This window comes from Podarcis raffonei, chromosome 1 (assembly GCF_027172205.1).
Source record: "Podarcis raffonei isolate rPodRaf1 chromosome 1, rPodRaf1.pri, whole genome shotgun sequence".
NCBI lineage: Eukaryota > Metazoa > Chordata > Lepidosauria > Squamata > Lacertidae > Podarcis > Podarcis raffonei.
Genome location: NC_070602.1, coordinates 84436272 through 84460973, shown reverse-complemented (window position 1 = coordinate 84460973; position 24702 = coordinate 84436272). Strand labels below are relative to the sequence as shown.

General features: G+C 46.0%; 1 protein-coding gene across 5 annotated transcripts in view; it reads left to right on the top strand.

Annotated features, from left to right (window-relative positions):
• The window catches only part of ASIC4 (acid sensing ion channel subunit family member 4), a 210355-nt gene extending 188617 nt beyond the window's left edge, over nucleotides 1-21738 (top strand). For 3 of the 5 annotated variants that reach the window (XM_053400840.1, XM_053400859.1, XM_053400850.1), the window contains exons 5-10: nucleotides 1101-1157; nucleotides 1820-1973; nucleotides 2128-2219; nucleotides 3026-3105; nucleotides 3763-3867; nucleotides 14783-16859. In XM_053400840.1, coding sequence (XP_053256815.1) covers nucleotides 1101-1157; nucleotides 1820-1973; nucleotides 2128-2219; nucleotides 3026-3105; nucleotides 3763-3867; nucleotides 14783-14902 — 608 coding nt within the window. In that variant the 3' untranslated portion in view covers nucleotides 14903-16859. Of the gene's footprint in view, nucleotides 1-1100; nucleotides 1158-1819; nucleotides 1974-2127; nucleotides 2220-3025; nucleotides 3106-3762; nucleotides 3868-14782; nucleotides 16860-19328; nucleotides 19423-21251 lie in introns of those variants that run through there. The other 2 variants (XM_053400831.1, XM_053400821.1) reach the window with 1 other exon arrangement.
• The last annotated feature ends 2964 nt before the right edge of the window (nucleotides 21739-24702 follow it).

Sequence of the window (24702 nt, the reverse complement as noted above, 5' to 3'; positions counted from 1 at the left end):
TAAGCTCCTGGTAATTGCGACTCAACTTGCCCATAGTGCAGATCTTTGCCCTGAGATCTCCCTACTGGAGCAGAAGTGTGACCCTCCATAGTGACTCCATGCAGGCATATGAGCACCTTAGGAAAAGATCATTCAAATTATGTCTCCTCTGACCCAGCCCCTGGAATGTGTTGGGCTGGCTGTAGCTTTTCCTTGCCTTCCACACCAGCAGCTGTTCTGCCTCCTTCAGTCTCCACCCCCCCCCCCACAGCCATCTGCCACCTTCCAGGGCATCACATCACATGAAGTGGACTGAAGTCCACAAACCCCCATCTAGAGAGCGATCAGTCTGACAATGAAGTCCTGGGAGGACTTGGGTATGTATGTTTAACGTGGAGAAGAGATGATTAAGAGGTGATACAATAGCCATCTTCAGTTATTTGAAGAGCTGTCACATAGATGATGGAGCAAATTTGTTCCCTCTTGCTCCAGAGGGCAGGACCCCAATCAGATTACAAGAAAGGGGATTTCAACTAAATGTTAGGAAAAACTTCCTGGCTGTACGCACTGTTTGAGAGTGAAACAGACTGCCTTGGAAGCTGTGAGGAGAAGGGCTTTCCTTCATTAGAGGCCTTTAAACTGAGGTTGGAAGGTCACCTACCAGGAATGTCCTAGCAGTGGATTTCCTGTATCCAATGAAGAGTTGGACTAGGTGGCCACTGAGGTCCCATCCAACTCTAGAACATCTTATCAATACAGGAAATTTACTACTACAGTGTCCCCGTTAAATTTCAGTCCATCGTCAGCTCAGGACTCATCCAGACTTCCTTTTGTGCTGCATTTCTAGGCTTTAAAGCTCTGTGTCCAAGTGGTTTTGTTTTGTTTTGTTTTTTGTCTCTGCACTTTCCCTGGGAAAACCCTTGTTTTTACTGCTGAATCAGAGCAAATAGCAATCTGCAAGGGGGAAGCCCTTCCGTCAGCAATCCTAGGCAATTGCCTATAATTGCCTAATGAAGTGACCAACCTTCTCTCTTAACACCACCGAGTCACAGCATGAACTTGAATTGGGGTGAGGAGAGGACCCAACTCTGTATCTCACTAACCAGGTCCTTCTCCATCAGGTAACGAAACCATCTGCTCACCCAACGTTTACATTGAATGTGCTGACCATACACTAGGTAAGTGCTTCAGCAGATACTGAGCAGCCTGTTGAGAGACCTGGGGGGAGAGGATCTGGTCAGCCAGTAGAACGGAAGGGGAACCCCTATTAATTGTTGTAGACACAGCTGGGAGTTTGATGGCTTAAGCCATTAAGCGATAAGGCTGAACAGTTTTTGTTTGTTTTGTTGTTTGTTTTACAGCGTTTATAGTGTGCTCTTCATGGAATATTTTCAATCCCAGAGCAGGAAAGAAAGTAATAATCAGAGGGGGAAAGCAACAATATACAACATTACAAAAACTGGTCCAATAAAAACAAATTAACAGTTCTATCATAAGTCAAGCGAGTTTAGTATGGTGGTTTGTGAGGAAGAGTCAGGGAGGCTAATACCACAATCCCTCAGCTGGGGTCTAGTGGGCTGGTACAGAGGAGAGGAGGGCAGCTGTCACCCTGGGGTGTGATGGAGAGGCATGTTGTTGGGCTGCATCGAGGGCTCCACTGACCCTCTCAGACACGTGTTCGTATCCCAACAGGAGTCCCAAGAGGATTTCTAGACCATGAGACATTGCCTCAATAGGCTGTGGGTCTTTTGCCATGGCAGGGATGAGCAGGCAAATGGCTCATTTGATTGCTGTTCCAAAGTGTTCTTATCCTGCCTGACGTGCGGCTCTCTGCTCACAGATACAGCAGTTGAGGATTCCCAGGAGCGCTGTGTCTGCCCCACGCCCTGCAACTTGACCCGCTACGGCAAGGAGATCTCCATGGTGCGCATGCCCAACAAGGGCTCGGCCCGGTACCTTGCTCGCAAGTATAACCGCAATGAGACCTACATCCGGTGAGTGCCCTGTTGCTGATGCGCAGCCCACAGGCTGTGGGAGAAGCACCAGAACATTATAAACAAAAATGGGCTAGGAGGGAATTGGGTTGGAGGAATATATGAGCCAGCTCAGCCTCTGAATCCTTTCTCTCCCCTCCCCAACTCCCCTTAGGGAGAACTTCTTGGTGCTGGACATCTTCTTTGAGGCACTGAACTATGAGGCGATTGAGCAGAAGAGGGCATACAACCTGGCAGGGCTTCTTGGTGAGTGAATCTGCTCCTCTACCTGCCACCTTCCTTTGGTTAGGGCTAGTGCTCTTGAGGCAAAGCAAGCTTCGAGAAGGAAGCTACACAGGCAGGCAGGCAAATAAGCAAGAACTTGTTTGTGATTCACACCTTATGTTGCTGAGACAGAGACATGACGTGGGCTCACCAAAATCCCAAGTTTTTATGGCAACACAGGTGTCACCTCATTGGCCTTTCCCTGTCATCTGACAGCATCTCTGGCTGTTTGCTGCAGTACTTACTTCTGGACTCCATCACTGGTGGTGCCAGCAATGCAGGCCCAACAGCAGTTCCCTCTTTTGACAAGCCGCCTGGACTTTATAGAGCCCCACCCCCCTTCTCCCTGACACACCACACTTTGAGGCCTGTGCTGCCTTACTCCCTGCTGGGCACCCAACCAGTGTGCAGGGAGGTACTACTCCCATAGCAGCTGTGCTCACACACCTACTTCATCCTCTCCATGAGGTCTTCCTCCAACCTTTTCCTCCAGTGCTAGAAGGACCCTGGTGCCCATTGCATTCAAAAGGAGCAGGAAGCTAACCCTGAAGGAAAGCAAAGTCATACCAATGCTCCTGCTGCTCACTCTCTTGCCTTTCCCCAGGCCACCACATTCAGTCACCATTTCTCCCTCTCCCATTCCCTGATACTCAATAAAAGCAGCATGGATCCCGCCTGAGGCCCGGCCACCCTCCTCCCTGCAGAGGCCTTCCCAGTGCTCAGAGTCCAGCAGATGACTTGCTTTTCACCATCGTCTCCCTTGCCCTAACTGCCTCCTTTTCTGCCAGGGGACATTGGAGGCCAAATGGGCCTGTTCATCGGGGCCAGCGTCCTCACTGTCCTGGAAATCTTGGACTACATCTATGAGGTGAGAAAGAGGACCTAGGGGAGAAAGAGTCTTGTGTTGCATTAGCTGTGACTTTGTACTGGGCTCAGCTTAGAGCTTGCATCGAGGGGGAACCTATAGCTCTGGCACCCCCACTAAGATAGCGCTGTACCGTTAACTGTTGACACCTTACACAGAGCTGGCAAACTCCCCATGTTGTCCTAAATTCAATTAGTTTACCTGCTGTCAGCACAGGCTATGCTATCCCCCCCCCCAAGGTGGTAATAAACAGCACCTGGACAACTTCTACAGCAAGGATGAGGAACAAGGGATGCTTGGAGTTGGGAGTCAAACAACAGCTAGGGAGCCACAAGTCTTCCCTGCCTCCAGTAGTACAGAACGAGCTGGTAACATCTGCTGCATCTGGACAGCTTCAGCCACAGTCTGTATGATAGGTGCTTGCTATGGTCCATGTAGGATGCCTGGCTGTTCATGACTACCTGCTTGCAGGACTTAGGGCCTCTGAAGTTGTTTTCCAGGAAGAAATCTAGCTTGATGACATCATAGGGCGAAGTGGGAATAGAGCAAAATGCAAGTTGGGGGAAGTTGCTGAGTGTATATGACACGTTCCCTACCGCAAAGTGATATGGGAGTTTAAACACACATGGAGCTGCCACTCTGCCTTTTGCTGTGCCCCAGGTGATCCGTGACAAGGTGGCCCATGGCTTACGACGCCCCAAGCCCCCTCTGAAGAAGCCTTCAGGCAGCATTGCCACCCTGGGACTGGAGGAGATCAAGGAGCAGGTACACTTGTTTCCCTTGCCACCCAGACTATTTCCTGCAGCTGCCATAAAACGGGGAGTGGGTGGATCGCTGGAAGGAAGCAAGGTGCAATTCTTTGCCTTTCCCAGCTTTGAACCTGGTCAGCTGGAGAGTGGGATGGGGAGGGTAAGAGAGAACAATATTCTATCTCTTTGCATATTTGTATTGGGTAGATCCGCACAATGCCCACCGATATGAAAAATGATGTTGGAGAGTTTGTGTCATTTAAGCACGAAATCCTCGTTTTGTTTGTGGACCACTGCATGCTTTGGGCCATGTGGGCTGCATGTGATGTGTGTCTGTATTTCTTAACAGCGTTGGCTGGAAGAGATGCACGTTAATGTGTCAGCTGCTGTGCGAATTCTGTGTATTTATTTATGAGATGATTTACAAACTGCTAACTGATAGAATACATCAAGGCGGTGTACAAAAAAAAAGAATTAGAAAACTATAAAATTAGAAAACTATAACATACAAAACTCAGGGATGGCTTAGTTGGTAGAGCATGAGACCCTTAACCTCAGGGTTGTGGGTTTGAGCCCCATGTTGGGCAAAAGATTCCTGCATTGCAGGGGGTTAGACTAGATGACCCTTGTGGTCTCTTCCAACTCTGTGATTCTAAAACAAATGGCCAGCACTGAATCAAATTAATTCTCTTAGAAATGCTTGGCAAAACAAAATGTTTCCAGAATTGTCGGTGCCTGTTTGATTTCAACAGGAACAGTGTTGCAAGTTACTGGTACCACCATGCTAAAAGCTTCGGTTTGTATAGAAATTAAACAAATATGAAATAACTATGAGACAGTAAATAGGGCTTCTCCAGATGGTCACAGTTTTCTGGCCAGTTTATAAAGCACAAGGTGGTCCTTCAGGTAACTTCAGGTTAGGGCTTTATACACTGACAGTAATACCTTGAACTTTGTTTGGTAATGTGCTGGCTTTCCACACCAAAATGCTGATGCGGAGCTGCTCTGGCCAAAATCTGGACCGCAGCATTCTGCACTTGCTGCAATTTCTGAACCACCCTCAAGGGTAACCCAGTGTAGGTAACACTGCAGCAGTCCAGTCTAGAGGTCCCCCAGGCATGCAACAGCATGGCCCATGTATTCCTGTCCAGGAGGCATACAAGCCCAAGCTGGAAAAGGCATTCTTAGTCACCAAGCACTCAGTGACAATGATGGATCCAAGAGTACTCCCATGCTATGTTCCTGTACCTTCAGGGAGAGTGCAACTCCATCAAGAAAAGGCAATTTCTGAAACTGCCCATTTCTGAAACTTGGGAACTTTCACACCCACAAAGCTTCCGTCTTACCAAGTTTCAGTGTGTATCTGGACCTGCTAAACAATGCGTCGCCATTGTCATATATTAAAGTGCCTCAACGCTGGGTGTGACGTTATGTAGTGAGCAACAAACGTTGCTTGAAGTCTTACAGTTCTGTTTGTCTTTTTTGTGCTCTGGACCATGAGAAGAGCCCTGCAGAATCAGACCAAGGTCCATCTGGTCCAGCACCTTTTCCCCACCAACTGTGTCAAGCTAGATATCCCTGGAAGCTCATAGATTTGATGGCTATCTAGTGTTGAAGTTTCATCCTGCTGAAGTTTCATTTAGCTATCATGTTGACAGACCAACATGCTGAGTTCTCATGTGCAACACATGACTATGCTGCTGCAAGCAGTGTGTGGACATGCTCCTATGAGTATATTTTTATATATTTGTGTGAGCCCATTGTGATCTGGGTAGACAGCGCCTATATACCAGTACATACATGTGTGCATGAATGTATACATATGCACATACATATGTTTCTGTTTGTGCATAAAAGAGGCAAGACTGCTTGTGCGATGCCTGCAGAGAAGCCTTTGGTTACATCTGTGAACCTGTCGTAGTTAAAATGGGGAATTTACTACAAAACCATCCTGGGCAATAAGTGTTTTACAGTATATAAACCCAGAGAGCAGTCAGTAGATGAAAGCACCTCCTAGCTCAGCTTGAGCATCTGTTCACTCTGCGTCTCTCAAGTGCAGCAGATTCAGTGTGGCCAGACAAGTGACAGCTCCTCTCTGCTTTCCTCTTGCTGCATCCCACCTGACATGGGAAACCTACAACAGGGACCAGACTATGGAAAGCTGGGTACTTACGAAGAATATGAGTTATTGCCTAGTGAAATTGACAAGTGTACTTTCCAAAGGTTCTGACAGCTAAAGGAGATGTTAGGCCTGTGCTTCTAAAGAAACCAATCTCCAATCAGGAATGATTTCCAGAAGTTCGTTTGCGGTGTTTATAGAAGGTGTCAGTAACTGGAAGCCGTGAGCCAAATCTGTCCCTCTAGGCAGTTGAGGAGTGTGAGATGGTTCCTCTACTTAGGGAGATGGAAACCAATGCCTTGACCCACCACTTCTTACAGCAGTGGAGGGGAATCGCCAGCCTCCCAGATATTGTTGGACTCCCAACTCTCCTCTGCCCCAGCCAGCATGGCCAACTGTCAAGGATTATGAGAGTTGCATTCCAGAGACAGAATGTCTTGCTGGCCCGGGAATTTACAAAGATAGCCTTTAGATAGCAAATCTTGCCTCCTTGCAAATAAATAATAATCCTAAAGAGAGTGTAGAGAGCACTTCCACAACCTTGATAAAGAGACAAAAGAAAATCAAAGATGCACACAGTTGTTTTTTCAGGAATAGTTTCTGCAAAAGAATTGACCTACTTTGCTAACAGTTAATGAAGCAAATTGGTAGGGAGAGGAAAGATGGCAGGATATAACAGAACAAAGAAATCTAATCTATAATAGTAACTATTTGAAAAACAAAAGATGTGACCTGGCACTGTACCACAATGACTCTATTTAGCTTTAAATCAGGGAGTTAAGTAGTGTAAACATTCAAAAACCAACACTGCACCCGTGAAGAAAGAGAGGCCCTGATATCTGCCGGCTGTTTGCTCACCTATGGAAATGAATTGTTTAGAAAATGTGTATCTAACAAGATGCTGATAAATCTCAGACCCCGAGCAGGAAGAAGCTGATAAGGCCATTCAGCTGCAGAAAGAGTTGACTGGGAATACATAAGATGTAAATGCAAGCTAAAGTTGCATCAAAGAAGGATCCAGACTATGTATATTTTAAGAACTCCTCCAAATCAAGGAACCTGACCCAGTGACTTCCACCCACATAAACAGGCTTTCACACCTAGATCAGCTGCAGTGCACACTCAACAGGCTGCCATTTGGAAGGAAAAGATGGTGCCCAGAATGAGATGGCTGAAAATAGAACTGATTGAATTACCCCCTCCAGATCCCTGTGCTGAAGCAATTTCTGAGTAGCTGTGAGTGCAGCTCTGTGCAGATTTATGTAAAGATCCTGGTGCCATAGATCAGAGTGAAGAGGTCTAGGAAATGGTCCTTGCATTTTTCCCTTTTCTAAAAGGTTACACGTATGAATTTGAAGGAAACATCATTGTTTGCCTCTGTTATTTTATTGCACAAATAACAATAAGGATGTCAATTAAATCAACCAAAGGCCTGGTTAAAAAGGAATGTTTTTGCCGGGTGCCTAAAGGGGTATAATGAAGGTGCCAGGGGAGCTTCCCTGGGAAGCCACTGCAGAAAAGTTGTGTCACCACCCCCCAGACCTCTTGAGGAGGCAGTACACAACGAAGGGCCTCAGAATACGATTTCAGCGTCTGGGTAGGTTCATATGGAAAAAGGCAGTGAGGTATTGCGGTCTTGAGTCGTTTAAGGCTTTATAGGTCAAAACCAGCACTTTGAATTGGGCCTGGAAACTAATTGGTAGCCAGTGCAGTCAGACCAGGATCGGTGTAATATGATCAAATCATCCTGTTACAGTAAGCAACCTGGCCACTGAATTCTGCACTAGCTGAAGTTGCTTGTCTTCAGAGGCAGTACAACGCATTGCAGTAATCTAACCTTGAGATTACCAGAGCATAGACATAGTAGTTAGGCTATCCCTGTCCAGTTAGGGGCATAGCTGGGCCACCAACCAAAGCTGATGGAAGGCACTCCAGGCCATTGAAGCCACCTGGGTCTTGAGGAATAGCAAAGGATCCATGAGTAAACCCAAGCTACAAACCTCCTTCGGAAGGAGTGTAACCCCATCAAAAGCAGGCAACCTCCCACCCATCTGGTATAGGGAACCACCCACTAACAGTGCTTCAATCTTATCTGGATTGAGTTTCAGTTTGTTGGCTCTCATCCAGTCCATTACCAAGGCAAGACACTGGTCCAGCACTTCCACTGCCTCACCTGCAGAGGTAAAGGAGAAATAGAGCTGAGTGTCATCAGCATACTGCTGACAACTTACTCTGAACCTCCAGATAACCCTGCCCAGCGGTTTCATGTAGATGTTAAACAACATAGACATCAACAGTGAATATAGAATCCTGTTTTTCTAGTAGTCAATGGTATTATAATGGTCTTGTGCCTTCCTGAGCCTGTTAACTATTATCATTAAAAAGAAACCAGTCTTAACATACCTTTCCCCAAGTGTGCAAAGAAAATGCTACCAAAAATTGAAGAGGGCTCAGGCCTAGCTAGCCTTGGTCAAGTGCAGCACTTTAGTTTTCACAGAGGTGTAAAGAAGACCAGTACCATTTTTCTAGACTATGCAGAGGCTCCTGCTCCTGTGAACCACAGCAGACACCTACTGAAAGGAGAGAGAAAATATCTAAGACCTACCAGATTGTTTGGTTAATGGCCTCATTACTACATATCGACATTTCTTCACCGAGATGAATGGGAAGAGAAATAGATGGCAGAGATGGAGAATGAGGAACCATTCGCGGATTTAGGCACCAAGGTTTTTTTTATAATTTCTTTTTCCTGCCTCCACAGAAGTATCTTTGTCCTGATAACCTCTGCACCGTTAGTCAAGAAAAGGAATGCTTCAGATCCGTTGAGTAGGAAAAGGTGTGCTGCAAATTCCAGCTTGTGACTTTCTCCCCTGCAATATGATTATAGCTGCCGGAAATAAAACCCCTTAATACATTACTCCAGGGTAACTGGTCTACTTGGAAATCACGCTAGGCTGTTCTTCCTTGCTCAGGGCACAAATCCCAAAACCAGGGAGGAAAACCAACAGCATAGTGTGGTTGGGCTTCAGAAGCTGGCAAATGTGAAATGGTACACAGATGCACAAATGTAGCAGCTCTGGCTCTGCTGACTGTTGATTCCCTGCCTGGTACTGCCCAGCCCATGCAAGGAAGATCAATGTGGAACTAAATTGTATCTGCTGTATCATTAGTGGGACCCTGAGACCAACACAGATGCGCAGTTCTTTGTACCAACTTGGAAGCACTGCCCCACCATCAATCCACTGCAAAGTAGCATGTCATCGAGGACGCTGGAAACAGATGGAGGATCCAGGTCACCCTTTGTTTAGACATGAATGGATGGCTGGGAGGCTGAGATTCAGGAACAGATTCAAGGACACAGAACCCGGAGAGGAGAAAATTTAGACACATGGAGGACTGGGAAGGTGGAGGCACAGGCTACACAAGAAGGCAGCAATAACATGAACAAAGCGTACTGAGAGCTGCTGGTGCCGGGCATGGAGAAGCAAGGAATAGGTGGTAGTTACCAAAGGAAGGCAGCTGCCCATAGGGTGAATCCATGCAGTCTGCATGAGATCATGTGTCAGCATTGGAATACAAACAGGTGGCTTTCTAAATGATGGGCTGGTGCCCCTACCTAAGCACATAAGAAGAGTCTGCTGGATCAGGCCAAAGACCCATTTGGTCCAGCATCTTGTTCTCACAGTGGCCAGCTTGTGCACAGGACTTGAACACAACAGCCACTCAAAGATGCAGTGGAGGAAGACTGGGCCAGCACTTCTATTCGGGGTGCCATTTGCCATGTAGTCCATTGGTTCCTTCTGACCCAGCCTGGATGCAGAAAATTTCAGGTCAGGGCTGAGTCTTTTTTGCAGACAACAGCCCTCCCACTCTGTGTTTCCCAGCCTACGTTCCCTGCTTCCGCTGCTTGACCTTTGGAAAGTTGGAACAGCTTAAAGGCCACAGGTTCCCCCTCTCTCTCCTTTAAGCATTATTCCCTCGTGGCTTTCCTGTGGTGCTAGAATGATACAAGATTTGGAGCCCTGCGACCCCCCCCCCCACAAATGGGTGTTCCTGCTGAAATGGTCCCTTTCACAGTTGCCTCCTACCTAACCAACCTCTAAAGACAGGAACCACTCGGAGAAAGGTCACAGAGGATGATCTTAACATTCAGGCAGGTCTGCATGGTCATCCGTATACAGCAATATTGTGTAATCAGAGCAAGCTTTAATCGTGCAGTTGGGCATTTCCTGGGCCTCAACAGTAGTGCCATTCTCATGTTACTTGCAGGATTCAAGAAGATCAGAGGCAGCATAACTTGAATTCTAGGCTGGCATGTCCCATAACATCTAGGCTCGCATGCTCCCCAAATCCTGGAGCCGGCACTGAATTGTTTGTGTGCATGTGTGAGTGAGCATGAGAGATAGGGAGAGCTGCGTTGCCTGCCTCTAATCTCATGTGAGCATGATGGTGAGCGAGTGACATATACCGCATGCCTGTATTACGGCATGAGCGGGAGCTGTTCCGCTGGTGCATTCAATATCCCAGGAGCCCTGATGTTATATAAAGATAAAACACAGGAGGCAGAGCCAGGGAAAGCCCATCAAACATGCCGATTTTTGGCTGGCTCTGGAGGCTTTGGACAAGGAATAACTAATTAGCAGCTGAGTTTACTTTAATTTCCTGCTGCTGCCAACATTTAAGTCAATAGAAGCTAGGGCTCCTTGAAATTCAACCTGGCTGCAGCAAAGGGCTGTAAATAAAGGTGCAGACAGAGAACTACCCAGACTGGTCTTTGTTTTGTGGCAGTTCCAATGCTGCCTCTGATGAGTTGGCCAGTAGGGCACTGAAGGCAAAAGAGGCCCATGTGGCTGCAGCAGGACCTCTGGGCATCACCCCAGCAAAGCTGTGCTCACTCCTAGCACACCAGCCAAGATGAAAGCAGCATTTTGTATTCCACTTGAGTGGTTGTGGATTTACAGGCTTAACTCTGGACCCAACCCGCTGAAGGAAGTCCTTTGTTCTCATCTTGGCTTTCAGGACATGAAAGCTGCAATCCTGAGCCATTAAAATCAATGAGGCTGTTGCTGTCGATGTCTCAGGATTGCAGCCAAATATCCCAGGGTTACTCCTGGCATGGGATATATGTCTTTACTGCAGTAGACTCAGTACTGTCCACTGCACACTGGCACACTCCATGTGGCTCAGGGTTGAATTTGGACATTGGCTCCTTAACAGCATCATTTGTTGGCAGAGAGATGAGCTATTCTGGGCCGACTGAGCTGTGATTTTTCAGTTCCTTCACTTTCTCCTTTTTATGTTTTTATTTTAACCTCACATGTAATAACCATGCAGTTGCATATTACTTCGGTTTTTATCACAGAGATGCACAATAGCACAAATCAAGAGGATGTGCCCTAGATACAATGCGAAGTACATACCATAAGGACATACGGATAGCCTACCAGGTCAGACCAAAGGCCCATCTATCCCAGCATCCTGTTCTCGCATTGGTCAGCCAGATGTTCAGGGAAAGCCCACAAGCAGCACCTGCGTTCAGCAGCACTCTCCCCTCAGTTGCAAGTCCAGCAACAGATATTCACATGGACCACCCTACATTTAGTACTTTCTTGCTTAAAATCTCAGGCAACTGTGCTGGGAGAGTCCTTTGCCCGACACCCTGGACAGCCACTTCCATTGAGAGTTGGTAGCCCTGAGCTAGTTGATGGTCCTGTGTTCCCACCTAGTGCAAGGCAGCTCCTTGTAACCTAAACCAGCCGCATAGTAAGAATTGCAGTTGCATCTGATTTTTTTGGGGGGGGGAGCAGCTGTGAAGTTGGGAGAGACCGCAAAAAAGTTGCTCTTCCTGCCCATACCTGTTGTTTGGACTTAAACCCAGGTGGGCTGTGGGAGGGCAGCAGGTGGGATGGGTAGAAGGGGTCTTATAAACAGCAGAGAACACCAAGAAGGAGAGGAGTACTTACAGGATAGAGGAAGATTACAGTGGTGGAAGAGTAGCAGGAAAAATACCAAAGAAGGAAGATTCCTCATGCCAGCTGGTTTGCAGGAGGGATAGGCGCTCACTCGTTGGATGAGCTGGGGCTCTTTGGTCCAAGAGCAGAAACCAGGAGAGCAGATATAAGCCTGTCCTCTGACATAAGAGGGGATTGAGAAGAATCTGAAAGGACTTGTGGAGAACACCACACTGTTTTTCCAACTTCTCATAGTGGAAACCTTATGAGAAAGTGTTGATTTCTATTGTAGGGGATGGATTAGAATCTCCCCCCACCTCTAAAAAAAATAAAATGGGAGGGGGGTCTGATGCCAAACACATTTTCAGCCACAGAAGCAGTGGAGCAACATACACCTTTAGGACATGCCACTCTGCTTCAGCATAGGATATATCTAAACAGAAGCAGGAGAGATGGATGTTGTTCGTGGTCCCTCCAGGTTAGATGCACGCAACAGATGCCTCCAATCAATACTTATCTGTGGCAAACAGCTAGTGTAAAATAAGCTCCAGCGTAGGAGATCAGCTGTTTTGTCACAGCACCACCTTGTGGACAGAATCATTTTTTTCTGAGCAAGTACTGTAGTGACAGTTCATCCTTTCCTGCTCAACTGGAGGCCTTGTCTTCAGGAAGGATGGTGGCAAGTCCAGTAATATTATCATGTAGTCAAAGGGAGGCTGCCTTTTCTCCAGGAACTTCTGGCTTAGCCAGGCATAACATGAACCCAGCAGTGGCACAGTTAGGTCACCCCTGTGCTGGTAAGCTAATGAGCACATGGAGGGTGGTATTCAGCTAAGTTTTACTCAGCGAAGACCCATGAAATTAACAAGCATGACTAAGATAGATCTATTCTGAGTAAAATTGAGTTGAACACGATTTAAACACACACCCCTCATTCAAGCCATTCTATCTTTATCCACATTCCATGAAGTGCATGTTTGCTTGTTTGCTTGCCTGATGTTTCTTGGAGATGCTGTACAGTATTTGAAGTGCAAGCTTTTGTGTGTTTTTGACATGCTAACTGTTTTTCCTGTTTGTGAAAGGCATTTCATGCTGTGCACAGGCTATGCTTTCTGAAGACCCATGGATGCAACTTCCACCTTAACCTATAATTAATCCTGATCCAGCAATGGCAGCTTTCTAGCGCAGCAAAAACATTATCCATGGGGTGTAGAACCTCACTGGAGAGAGTGGGAACCTTTTTCTTGTTTCATAATTGCAGCCGTGTCTGCCCTGGTCCCTTACCAAGGGAATATTGCAGTGAAATGGATTAGACCAGGGGAATGTATATGGAATGAAAACAGAATATGTAGTTTAGACAATGATATTCCCACATAGCAGCTCCATGAAGAAATATCATCTGTGTGCAGCCTCAGCTCTCCGCATTAAAATTGCTAATGCACCTAGAGACCTCCGATGTTAAAGACCTGAAATAAGTTTCCTGCCCGGGAATCCCACATTTTATTAACATTGGAATTACTACTTAATCAACATGAATTGTTCCCCTTCACCTTATTTATACATGCAGCAGCTAAGAACCATCTCTCTGGTCCATTTAAGAATGAGATTGGACATTCTAATCTCTCTCATAATTTTCTCTTTGAATAATATCCACCCTAAAGCATGATTCCTGAGCTCACAGAGCCTCTCTGAATTTGATGGTGTGAAGTATACCATGGTACAGCTTTACCCTCGGGAGCTATCATTTCATCTCATTCGCTAAATCACACAGGGCACTGCATGTTTCTAACAGCTTTATACCCACAGCTGTAATTATATTTAGAGTCTTGATCTCATCTGACATGGTTGAGTGTGGCATCCCTCCAAGTGTAGATTCCTATTCCATGGGGTGAGATTCCCCCCCCCCACATCCCACCTTTAAGGCTGTGGGAGATTTAACAGGGCTACAGGCAGGGGGTCAAAAGTAGAGCAGGCTCAAGAACTTGCACTGGGAAGGAGTTATATTGCTCTTCAGTAGTGGAAATGGGGGACTAGACAAAAAAGGCAGGTGACGGTCAAGAAGGTAGGGACTGCCTAAACCTGGCTTGGTACATGGGATGCCTGGAGAGAGTGAGGTTGTCAGAAGGTGATGGAGCTGTTTAAGGAAGAGCTGAACAGACAAAGCCTGTGATAGAGCATTCCGAAGGCCCATCTCAGAGAGCAAAATTTAGGAGTGGAAGAATATTGCCATTCTGTGCCATAATCTTAACAGCTCCAGCCTTTTGCTACCACCACAGAGGAAAAGAGTTCCTGCTAGTCCATGTTTCTTAATCCTGCCTCTTTCTCATTTCTGGATGCAGCAGACAGTGTAATGTCATCACCAGGGCCAGGGCCAGGCTATTGGCGCCCTAGGCAAGGCTAATTACTCACACAACACACCCACCCACCCCATAGCTAACTTAAAATTTCAAGAACAGATGTCCTGCAGAAATACAGTTCTCCAAAATATTATCAGAAATTTTTAAGCTATAACAAAAAATAATCTGAATAAAGCTGCCCCTCAAAGGTCAGTCCTGCACTCCTCTGAGGCCTGTGCACTGGACAGCTGCCTAGTTGGACTGATGGTAGCACTGCCCCTGGTCATCACACTGTGGAGATGGAAGGGGCAGGGCAAGGCCTAGATAGCATGCTGATCTTATATCACTTTGCAAGAAAACAGAGATGTCTCTCCATCACGTCTTGTCACATGCAGCCTTCCTGGAGGAGGTCTCCCTCTAGGAAACTTCAGCAGAATGCTCATAGAGCTCCATACCACCCACCCACCCACCCAGAGGTACCAGCTGCTGTGCTGACCGTGTTTCTTTTCTCTCTTTCTTTCTCAGAGCTCCTGTGAGAGCCTGGGCCGCCACAACGAGGGCAGCTACCCCACAGGACTTCTGCCCAACCACCACCACCGCCACCACTACTCGGGCCAAGGGGTCTTCGAAGACTTTGCTTGCTAAGCCAGCTCGTGCGCTGCTCCCCCCAAACAGCAGCAGTGCCTCTGGAGCAGCTTGGGGCACAGCAGGCTCCGGCCTGCGCCAAGAAGCCTTTCCCAAGTGGCCAGGCCAGGCCTTCCTCTCACCTCCAAAGGCTTCCAAAAAGCACCGTGGTGCTTTTATAGCCCCCTCCCTCCTGTAACTAACCCCCTTCCCCAGTCCAGCTGGCCCTGCCCCTGCCCTCCAGGGCTCAGCACCCCCTCCCCCAACAAACCTTCCCCATACTGAAGCACAGAGAAAGACCGAGGATCAGCTGCCAAGAACAGGGAGGTGGAATGGACTCTAAACTGCTCCACTGATAGGAAGCAAGGCTTGACTGAGGCAGGCAGCCTGCCTGGAATTTCACAAAGTGGGAGGAAGGGGGACATGGAGCACGCAAGGGAGCAAAGAGGGCGTCACCAAAGGTAGAGGCAACTCTCTCTCCCCGGGCCCAGTCTATAACACGGTAGCACCACACAACCAGCTGCTCACACAGCCCCACGTGGCAGCCTCTGCCACAGACTCTGAGTAGCGGGAGCCATGTTCCCTCCAACACCTCTCACTTTGTCCTGTCTTATCATTACTGTTCCTACTTACACCTCTTCCCTCAGCCTCCTTACAAACATACATTTCCATGTACCACTTTTTACATGCACACAGGGGTGTCTCAGGGCAGGAAAGAGGTCCTGTATCCCACTGGCTGCTGCTGCTGTTGGGCAGTGAGTGCCATGATGTACCCCACTGCTCACTTGCTGCTGCCCCCCCCCCACTGAGACTGTGCCCACAAGGAGGTTTAAAGACCTGTCATCCTGCCCACGATGTGCCCCTTTACCATATGGGTACAGGCCCCTCACCCTCATGGCTTGCCAGCCGTCACCCATCCCTTCTTCCCTCAGAACTGTATATTTGTACATAACTGTTTTGGGTCTGTGGTTTTTAGCCAGCTACACTCAGTCTTTCGTTGCTACAGCTGGCCCCTGCCGGCATTGCTAAAAACTGCTGGTAAGGCTGGACACCACGACATCGACGTCCAATCTCAGGTTCCCTCCCAGCTCAAGTGCAGAGGCCGATGCTGCAGGAGGCTGCTGGCACCAACAAAGCCCGAGTGCCCTTGGGGCAGCCCCTTCCCAGATGTACAGACGCCCCCCTTCCCCACATCTTCCACACTCCTCCAGCAGTATTCAGGGTCCAAGCCACACAAAAGCACCCCACCCTCAGGAGAAAGAGCCTTATGGGTCCCACACAATATCAAGGGGAGGATAAGGAGCCCAGGCAGCGCCCCAAGACTCAGATCCCTAGGCTGAAGCACTTAGTAGCAGACTTGCCCAGTGCATCCGCATGTGGGGAGTGTGGGCGTGTGCAATGACTCCTCAAGGGCAGCAGGGGGAAATGTCAACTTTCTCTTTGCAGCAGGGCCCTGAGTAAAGGTACAACAGGAAAAAGCCAACCAACCTACCTTGTGCTGTCTTGATGGGACAAGGGAATACCCCAGAACCCAGCTGTGGTCCTCAGCCCTCCATGTAGCAAACCAAAGGGGGCTCCAGCATGCACCGTCGAGACACCTCATGGTGTCATGCCCCACACTTAGGGAAACGTGCCTGTACTCCTGGGGGTGCATTTTCAGGAAGAGAGGTGGCACAGGAATATGCTGCAAATGCCCCCCCTCCTTCAGTGACAACACCAAACTCTTGCATACACCACCTTCAAGAGCCAAGAGCAGTCAAGGCATTTGACTGCTGCAGAGGGAGTGGGATATTGCAGATCAAATCTGCTGCATATGTGTGTGACTCCAAGGGTGCAGGCTGCAGGAGACTCTCGACTGGGGCCCAGCCAGGGATCTTCCCAGGAGGGGGTCTGTTAATCCCATGACTTTACTGAGCGCGAGTCGCTGTTTTACAAATGTACAAGTTTCTCCCAATAAAGAGGCACAAGTAGAACTCCAGCCTTGTTTCTTGTGTCATCAGTGATTCTACCCCACTATTATCTAGCACTCCATCCTTTCTTGGTTTCTTTCCAGCTCTGCTCCTATCAGGAAAGGGATGGGGGAAAGGCACTGGACCATGTGAGATAACACTTGCATTGAGGCAATGTCCCCCTGCCAAGATGTCCAAATGAATGCTCATTAAATAGCCAATACTGTCTAATCACAAACAACTCAGGCTGAATGCTCATCTGCAGGCAATCAAAATGACACCACCCCTGGCTGCTGGAGAAAGGCAATCCTTACACTCATGTAGCCAGCAGACCAAACTAGAAGAAATGGTGGGAAGGAGATCCCATAACTGGATTTCTTACTGGTCGGTTGGTTGTAGCGCAGGGAGTTGGACAAAGCAGCCATGGAAGAACCCCAATTGAGTGGGATGAACAGAGCTGGGGAAAGGTATGTTAAATTCTTTCTCCCATATATGCAAGCTTCCCAGTAATAAATCCATAATAGGCTAAATCTTGTACACGTATATGTTAGCTGCGATACTTGCATTGCAGGGGATTGGACTATATGGCCCTTTGGGTCCCTTCCAACTCTGCAATTCTCTAATTTTACGAACATAAAATGCGTTTGACACCAAGGTCTTCATCAACTGCCTAATATAAAACAAAAAGAAATTAAGTATCATGAATCAACAAGCTTTACCTCACATACTTACAAGAGGCTTCAAGTCTGGAAAAAGATGATAAATTTGTATGGCGGCCGCTGGTTATATTAATTGGCCCAGGAAAGTTTGCTTTGATGAACAACAATTCATTTATCCAGAATGGCTATTTACACTGGAGATGTGAAGTAATTGTTTCGCCTTCCTCCTACAAAGTTTAACATCCAAGAGTCAAAGCTTATTGATTTGCTATGTTTATGGTTTCATTTCATTCATGTTATATTAAAGTACTGCTAAACAGTTGGGGGGGGGTTGCAACCCCACTGAAGAGCTGGGACAGATAGGATTCAAAAGCATCTTACAGAGGATACTGTCTTGAATGTGTGTGGGTGCGTGATTTCAGATGGCGTAAAGCTTAATAGCATAAAGCTTACTGTGGGGTGGACACTCTCATTCCTTATTCTTTTCTACATATTTTGGCTATTATTGACAGCAGCCTGGTCCCAAGGGAAAGAAGATTCAACACCATATTGCAAAGAACACAATCCTGGACATTGGGCCCATCATTTGGGGTGGTCCAAAGCTAACTGTGGAGTGCACCCTCCCAGTTGCTCCTTTGTAATTGTCGTCTGGGCTCACCACAGATGACTGGCCATTGTCCCAAAACTATGGCTTTGACTGGAGGACAATTATTGCCCATCTTGAAGAAGACAGTCACCCAGTCATGATGTGTACATATAATATGGAACAGACCAAAGCTTGTTTTGGGGTTCAGGGGCATATAAACTTTAGGTCCCTTAGTAATAGTTCTGACTGAGCTTTGTTTTGAACTCTCAGTGCAAACAGAGAACTAGTAACCAAGTTCAAGATCAACCCAGTCAGCCTCCTTGTCCACTAGGCCAAACAAGGATCTGCAACCCTGCACCCAAAAAGAAAGAAAGAAAAAAGAACAAGAAAAAGGGATGAATTGACACTACTCTTTGTACATATTAAAGGCAGCGTGATAGCAGATTTCAGATTTGCCTGTGGTGAACAATTTGGGTGAATATGTGCACAGTGCAAGTACTCGATGAGAACTCACAAGTTCACACAATGAAGCCAAATGCCATTCTGCACCACCCAAGCCCTCCTAAGTGGTCCTGGATACAGAACCATTGGTACAAGCTTGGCTGCATACAGAGCAGCCAGCAATAGCTGCCAGTTTAGCTCTTTAGGTTTCTTAACCAGTATTCTGGAGCATGTGACTCCCCTGTTGTACCATCAGTTTCTAGGCTCAGCATAAAGTGAGCTGTCAGGAAGGACAGAGAGATGGTCGGGAAGAAAAACTGGGAAAACGCTGCTCTTTCTTAATAGGCAATAATTCTTTCGAGCTACAGGCAAATAGACACAACAAAATGTTAAACATGCAAGTTAAACAAAAGCCTCCCTTTTCTCGGCTGATAATTGAGCTGGGCCACTTCAGCCAAGGCATTTATCTTCCCAGCCTACGTTCTGATAACCCATTTAAAACAAATCCACCCTAACTCAGCATGTACTCCCACTGCTAGATAAAAAGTTGGGTGGAATATATGGGAAGTCTTATCAACAAAAATAAACAAAGTTGACAACAATATGCTAAAAAACTCTGCCTATATAAATGCTGCTGCTAGCACCTAGGACTTTTTTTCAGCCAGAACTCAGTTCCGGCACCTCTCAGGTGAGTGCCATTGCTATTATAAGAGAACAAGGGAGGTATTCATGGTGAGTTTCAGCACCTTTTTTTCTAGAAAAATAGCACTGCTGGCACCCATTAGTAAACTGTACCCCTCATTCACCTCCAGGGATTGCCCACCTTTTTTACACCTGGAAGAAGCATAAACCAAGTAACAAGGCTTTCGAAAGCTAGAACACGTCACCAAGTTATAGTAGCAACAGGTGAGTACAAAATCTGGCTCAATGTGTTTACGCTCCCAGGTAGCAAAAAAATGATGGGTTGACTTGCTTCCTTTTGTCCTAGAATCTGATTTGCAAAAGAGAGTAGGGCTCTCAATCACATCAATCTTATTAGTTGCTCACTATAACAAATTATCCAAGTGATGTACAAAAACATTCAGAGCTGAAAAGGCATAAGGCATTTGCTAGCACTGTGATCACTGTTTCCAGCTGGGTCAACAACACTAACACAAAACAAGTGTAAGTGTACTCCCAAGTGCACTTAAGATTAAGTCCAGAGTTGTTGCTCCTCTGATCAGTTCCATAATCAATTGTTCTATGTCACAGTCAATCGGAGTATCTAGACCTCTTTGTCATGATCAGATCACACGTGTACACAAGTCTACGTGAAGGTAACTGAAATTACACATCACTATGGCACTTCTTCCTTTGGAAGCTTACTTGATTTCATTCTCCATATAAAGATCACCTGGGCATTTTGGTTAGGGAGAGAACATTATGTTCCCAGTACTAAATTACTCTTGGGGTCCAGTATCTCCACCCATAGCAATTCTGTGGAAGAGTCTGCTTCTTTGGGGATTTCTGCTTTGCTGAACTTTAATATACAGAGCAAGACCACCTCTGGTATATGGCTGCTGATCCTTCCTATGTAGCCTGTATCCAGAGATGAGTGTCCCATTCCACTCTTCCGTCTCTCCATTCCACCAGGTTTTGATTATGCCCACTGTGCTCTCCTTTGAGATGAAGCCCTCCAGTTTGCCCAGCTTGGCTCAGAGGCTTCAAGTCTGGGCATACTAAGATTATGTACTGGGTTTCTTATGCACCCTTCACTACAAGTTCCGAGGGCAAGTTACAACATTATACAAAAAATAATAATAATATTAGAAACGGTTAAAACAAGTTACTACAGTCAAATGAACTGGGTGGATCCTAAAGTCTATAAATCTCAGGTATCAAAAGGCCAGTGAAGAGACATGCCTTCAGCAGATGAAGAACCCTATAGAAGGGAGGGGCCACACAAACCTTAGTGGGGAGAAAATTCCACAGGTTGGGGCTGCTACAGGTAAGGCCATCTCTTTGACCTCCCCCTCAAACCCACAATTGCCCCACCTGCTGAAACACTGCCCCTGCTTCTGAGTGATGGCTGAATCAGGAGAAGTGCAGTACCTCGCAGATTTACTGAATTCCTGCCCAGACGACTCTGTGGGTAACCCTATTAGCAAGGACAACATTTTCTTGGTTAGAAGTCTTTGGGGTACCAGGCGAAAGTCCCAGTTCACCCTTTGCAAATCAGTTTTGTGATACAGAGCCCAAATTATATAAACTGATTAATTTGCATTGAATGATTGTGATTTTATAATGTTCTAATTTAAACAAGTCAAGCAATTTAAATAAATCATAGTAAAGTTTTAATTTAAACAAAAGTGTAGGAGGACCCAGCTAAACATCAGGGTGGACTCTCTTTCCTTGGATGATTTTAAGAGGTTGGATGAACATCTGTCATTTATGATCTAGCTGAGATTGCTACATTGCAGGGGGTTGGTCTAGATGACCCTTGGGGTCCTTCAAACTCTACAATTCTGATTCTATGACCTAGCATCAGGCATATGAAAGGAAGATCATAGTTTTAATTTAGTTTTCATTCTTGCTTGCCCTGCCCTCACTCTAGCAAACTGATTTCTCTCTCTCTCTCTATCTCTATCTTTAACCATTAAACTGTGCTTTATTGACTGCAAGTTCCTAATTCTCTAGCCTTTTTTAAATCTTCAGTTGTTTGTCAACATACATCAAAGTGTCCTTATATATTTCAGAAAGGATTAGGAGGAAGGACACGGGCTGGATTAGAAGGGGTGAGAAACGGATGTTCATTAGCAAGCAATCATCTTCTGGAAAGAAAAAAATAATGCTTATGATTAAATGAACAGAATTTGAAGAAGTCAATTTTAAATCTAGCTCAGAAGCGCAAACGGATCAAAGGAGGGAATGTAAATATACCCCTTAGGCCATGACTTGTTTTGGAAATTCAGAATAACCTATTTCATTTGAAATGCATGGACCTCCCTCAGTTGAAATCCTCTGGACCAAACCAGTATAAATATCAGACTGTGGACTCTCAGCTGCTCTTACAATAGCACATCATTGGCATTTCTATGGGACAACTGCTAGCGACTGTGGTTGAGAATCTGACTTTGCAGGCCCCTTCAATCTCATCTTGGCAGTTATGTGTGTTATGCTCTGCATTGTTCTGTCTGGTTTTATGAAAGTAGAGCAATAAATTAAGCAATTCCTGCCTCTCAAGTTCTTTGCTTTAATTTAAATGACAACATATTATACCTTTGCAGCACATTATTTCCCTCAAAGAATTCTGGGCACTGTAGTTTCTTAAGGGTTGCTGGGAATTGCAACTATGTGAGGGATAAACCACAGTACCCAGAAGTCTTGGGGGGATGTGCTTTGAATGTACTTTGTAAATACAGGGTGGGGAATGGTTTTCACATTGAGTGTTGTATTTCCTCATGGAACCCTCTGGTGCCATGAGGACAGGGCCACAAGCAAAAATGAGCTGGGCAGTGGATATGACTCTTAACTTTCTACAGTGGGCTACATTCCAGCCAAAGGTTTCCACAACACACACACCCCACCATCCAGGCAAGCAAGACCCATTCCCAAATATTCAAGGACACCAGTGTGAACACGGCTGGGCAAAGAGTCTAAGGGGCTGTATAGCGAGAGGGCTAGAGAGCATCATTTATGCCTTCAACCTGAGATTCCCCATACCTGATCTAAATACTGAAGGCATAAAAACCATACGTAGGGAGCCTCCGCAACACTAATCAATTATGTCATTTCTGGTGGAGTAGTGAATTTGTAATAGAGGAAATCATTAGGCACATTTTACAAACCAATCCAATATTGCTCCTCTTATGAATCTATGACGTGGCCCTGGAGCCCTTATTGTATCCTGTCCATGGCCTTCGCAAACCTGGTACTCATCGGTTGCCATCAACACCAGCCAAGACGGCTGAATAAAGACTCCACAGTGTTGCTATTGGTTGCAGCCAGTCAGGAAACAGGCCTGCACTGCAACACATCTATAGCGTGCTGCATAAAACTCATGACACAAACCACCATGGAGAATTGCTTTAGCTGGGAAGCCCACTCAACAAAGTAATCTTTCTGAGGGGCAAAGCAAGAGTGACAGGTTTCAGGAGACATGGCAACTGGGTTCCCCCCTCCCCGCTTTATAAACGAATGTGAAAATCATGTCTGTCGCACATACTGTGTGAATCTTTACAGAAAGACATTCTGAAGTCAACTTCTCCCTTCCTTGATAGCATTTTATTTCTTACCTTCAACAATGGTGCTCTTGATTTTTTCTCTTTCCTGTGTTGCATCCATCAGCCTCCAGAGTGTAACATACCATTTTGACATTTTCTGGTATCTTTCCTATGGCTCTGATTACTGATTTGTATCCTGTAAAAACACACACTGCATTTTTTTGTTCCCAATTTGTAATCACAATAATAAAAAGGCTGTTCTTATGTGTGTGGAACTAGTATGAATATACAGTGAACTGACTGGCCATGTGGTCCAAGAGCAAAAAGAATAGCATTGATTTATATTTCACTTGCCATTTTTCTCCTGGTGCAGCACAATCGCATATTACATGCATTTAACTTATGTGATATCAACTATAGGCAGTTGAATTCCCACAAGTTATAAGCGGAGTTGGTGAGTGGAGAGGGCCTTGCTTGAGAAGCAACAGTGAGCTTAAAAAGCTCACTGCACTACATTTTTCTGGAGCAAAATTTAAACTCCCTACTTTTGTTTCCTGAGCAAAGCTCCCACAAGATCTCACAGGAACTTGGGCAGCCCCAAAAGACCTTGTGAGAGCATCCTGGGTCTGCTGGCGCTCGCACAGGGGTTCAGTTCTAAGGGTTTGGGTATTACGCAATTTTGCATATACACAGAACCCTTGGAATTGAACTCTGCATAAGATACAATCATACTGTATTATGTGCTGTCCCACCCACCCCAGACCACATTTTCTTTTGAGCTGTAAACATGTGGCCTGCCCTGCCCCTCAGCATCAAGAAAGATTTACATTTCTTTTAAACAAAACAGAACACCGACTGCTTAGGTGTTCACAAACATGGGCCATCACAGAAAACACTCACAAAGTGTAAGTAAGGATCGGATGCTATTTCATCAGAAGTTCAGAAACTGTTTGCTCTCAGGGTGAAAAGGATCGCTCTGTTAAGGGGTTTCTGCATCATTTCTTTACACGACTTATATGCCAACACTCACCATTCATGGTTGGAGAAAACTGACCCACTTTTTTATCTGGGCTGGCTTTTGAGCATGCACAGAAGTGAGAATTTTAATGTTATGATTATTTATGGTGTTAAAATGTTACTCCATTTTAAGTGGCTGGCTTTTTTGAACACCATCTCCCCATACATTACATGTATGGGGACAATTTGATGGGTGCTGCTCCCACACACTTCCTTCCATTTTTTTCTATCAACCAAAAGGAAAGGGTGCACTTTTCCCACCAGTTGGTGCTGAAGGCATGTTCACAGAGCAGAAGTACTCTTGCAAAAAAGAAAGAAAGAAAGAAAGAAAGAAAGAAAGAAAGAAAGAAAGTTAAAAATAAAAACAAAATTTGCCCTTGTAAGTACAGGAAGCAGGAAAGGAAAAGGGAAGGAATGCTTGGCTTCCAAAGAAGGAAGGAAGGAAGGCTGCTCTTTTGTGCAAATTGGCATATCAGAAAACCTGTATTTCAAAAATACCGTTTCTAAAAAAAGGTGTGCATGCACAACTAAACAATCTTTGCCTCCACACCTACAACAGATGTCAGAGTTGCTGATGTATTATTTTTTGCAGCTCTTTTATGCAAATCTCATAGCTAGTATTTTTTTTAAAAAAATACTTGTTTTAAGGTGAATGCACACAGGTAAACATACCAAGGCGCATGCCCACAAAAGATCTTTGGCTCCTGGAACTTATGGTGTGTAGGGTGCACTCATTGCGCGAATGGAAGAACAACACACAGTGCTACTGTATCCCTTCAAGTATCACCCACTAGCATGAATGGGAAACAGACAGGTTTTGGAGGCATACAATTGAAAGCACTCATGTGTGGAGGAAAACACACATGCACATTAGCACCCTAGTGTGGACACAGCTACCTAACTACTTGTATTACATTCCTTGAAATAGACATCGCTGCTTTCTTTTCGTCTCCAGGGAATCATAGGT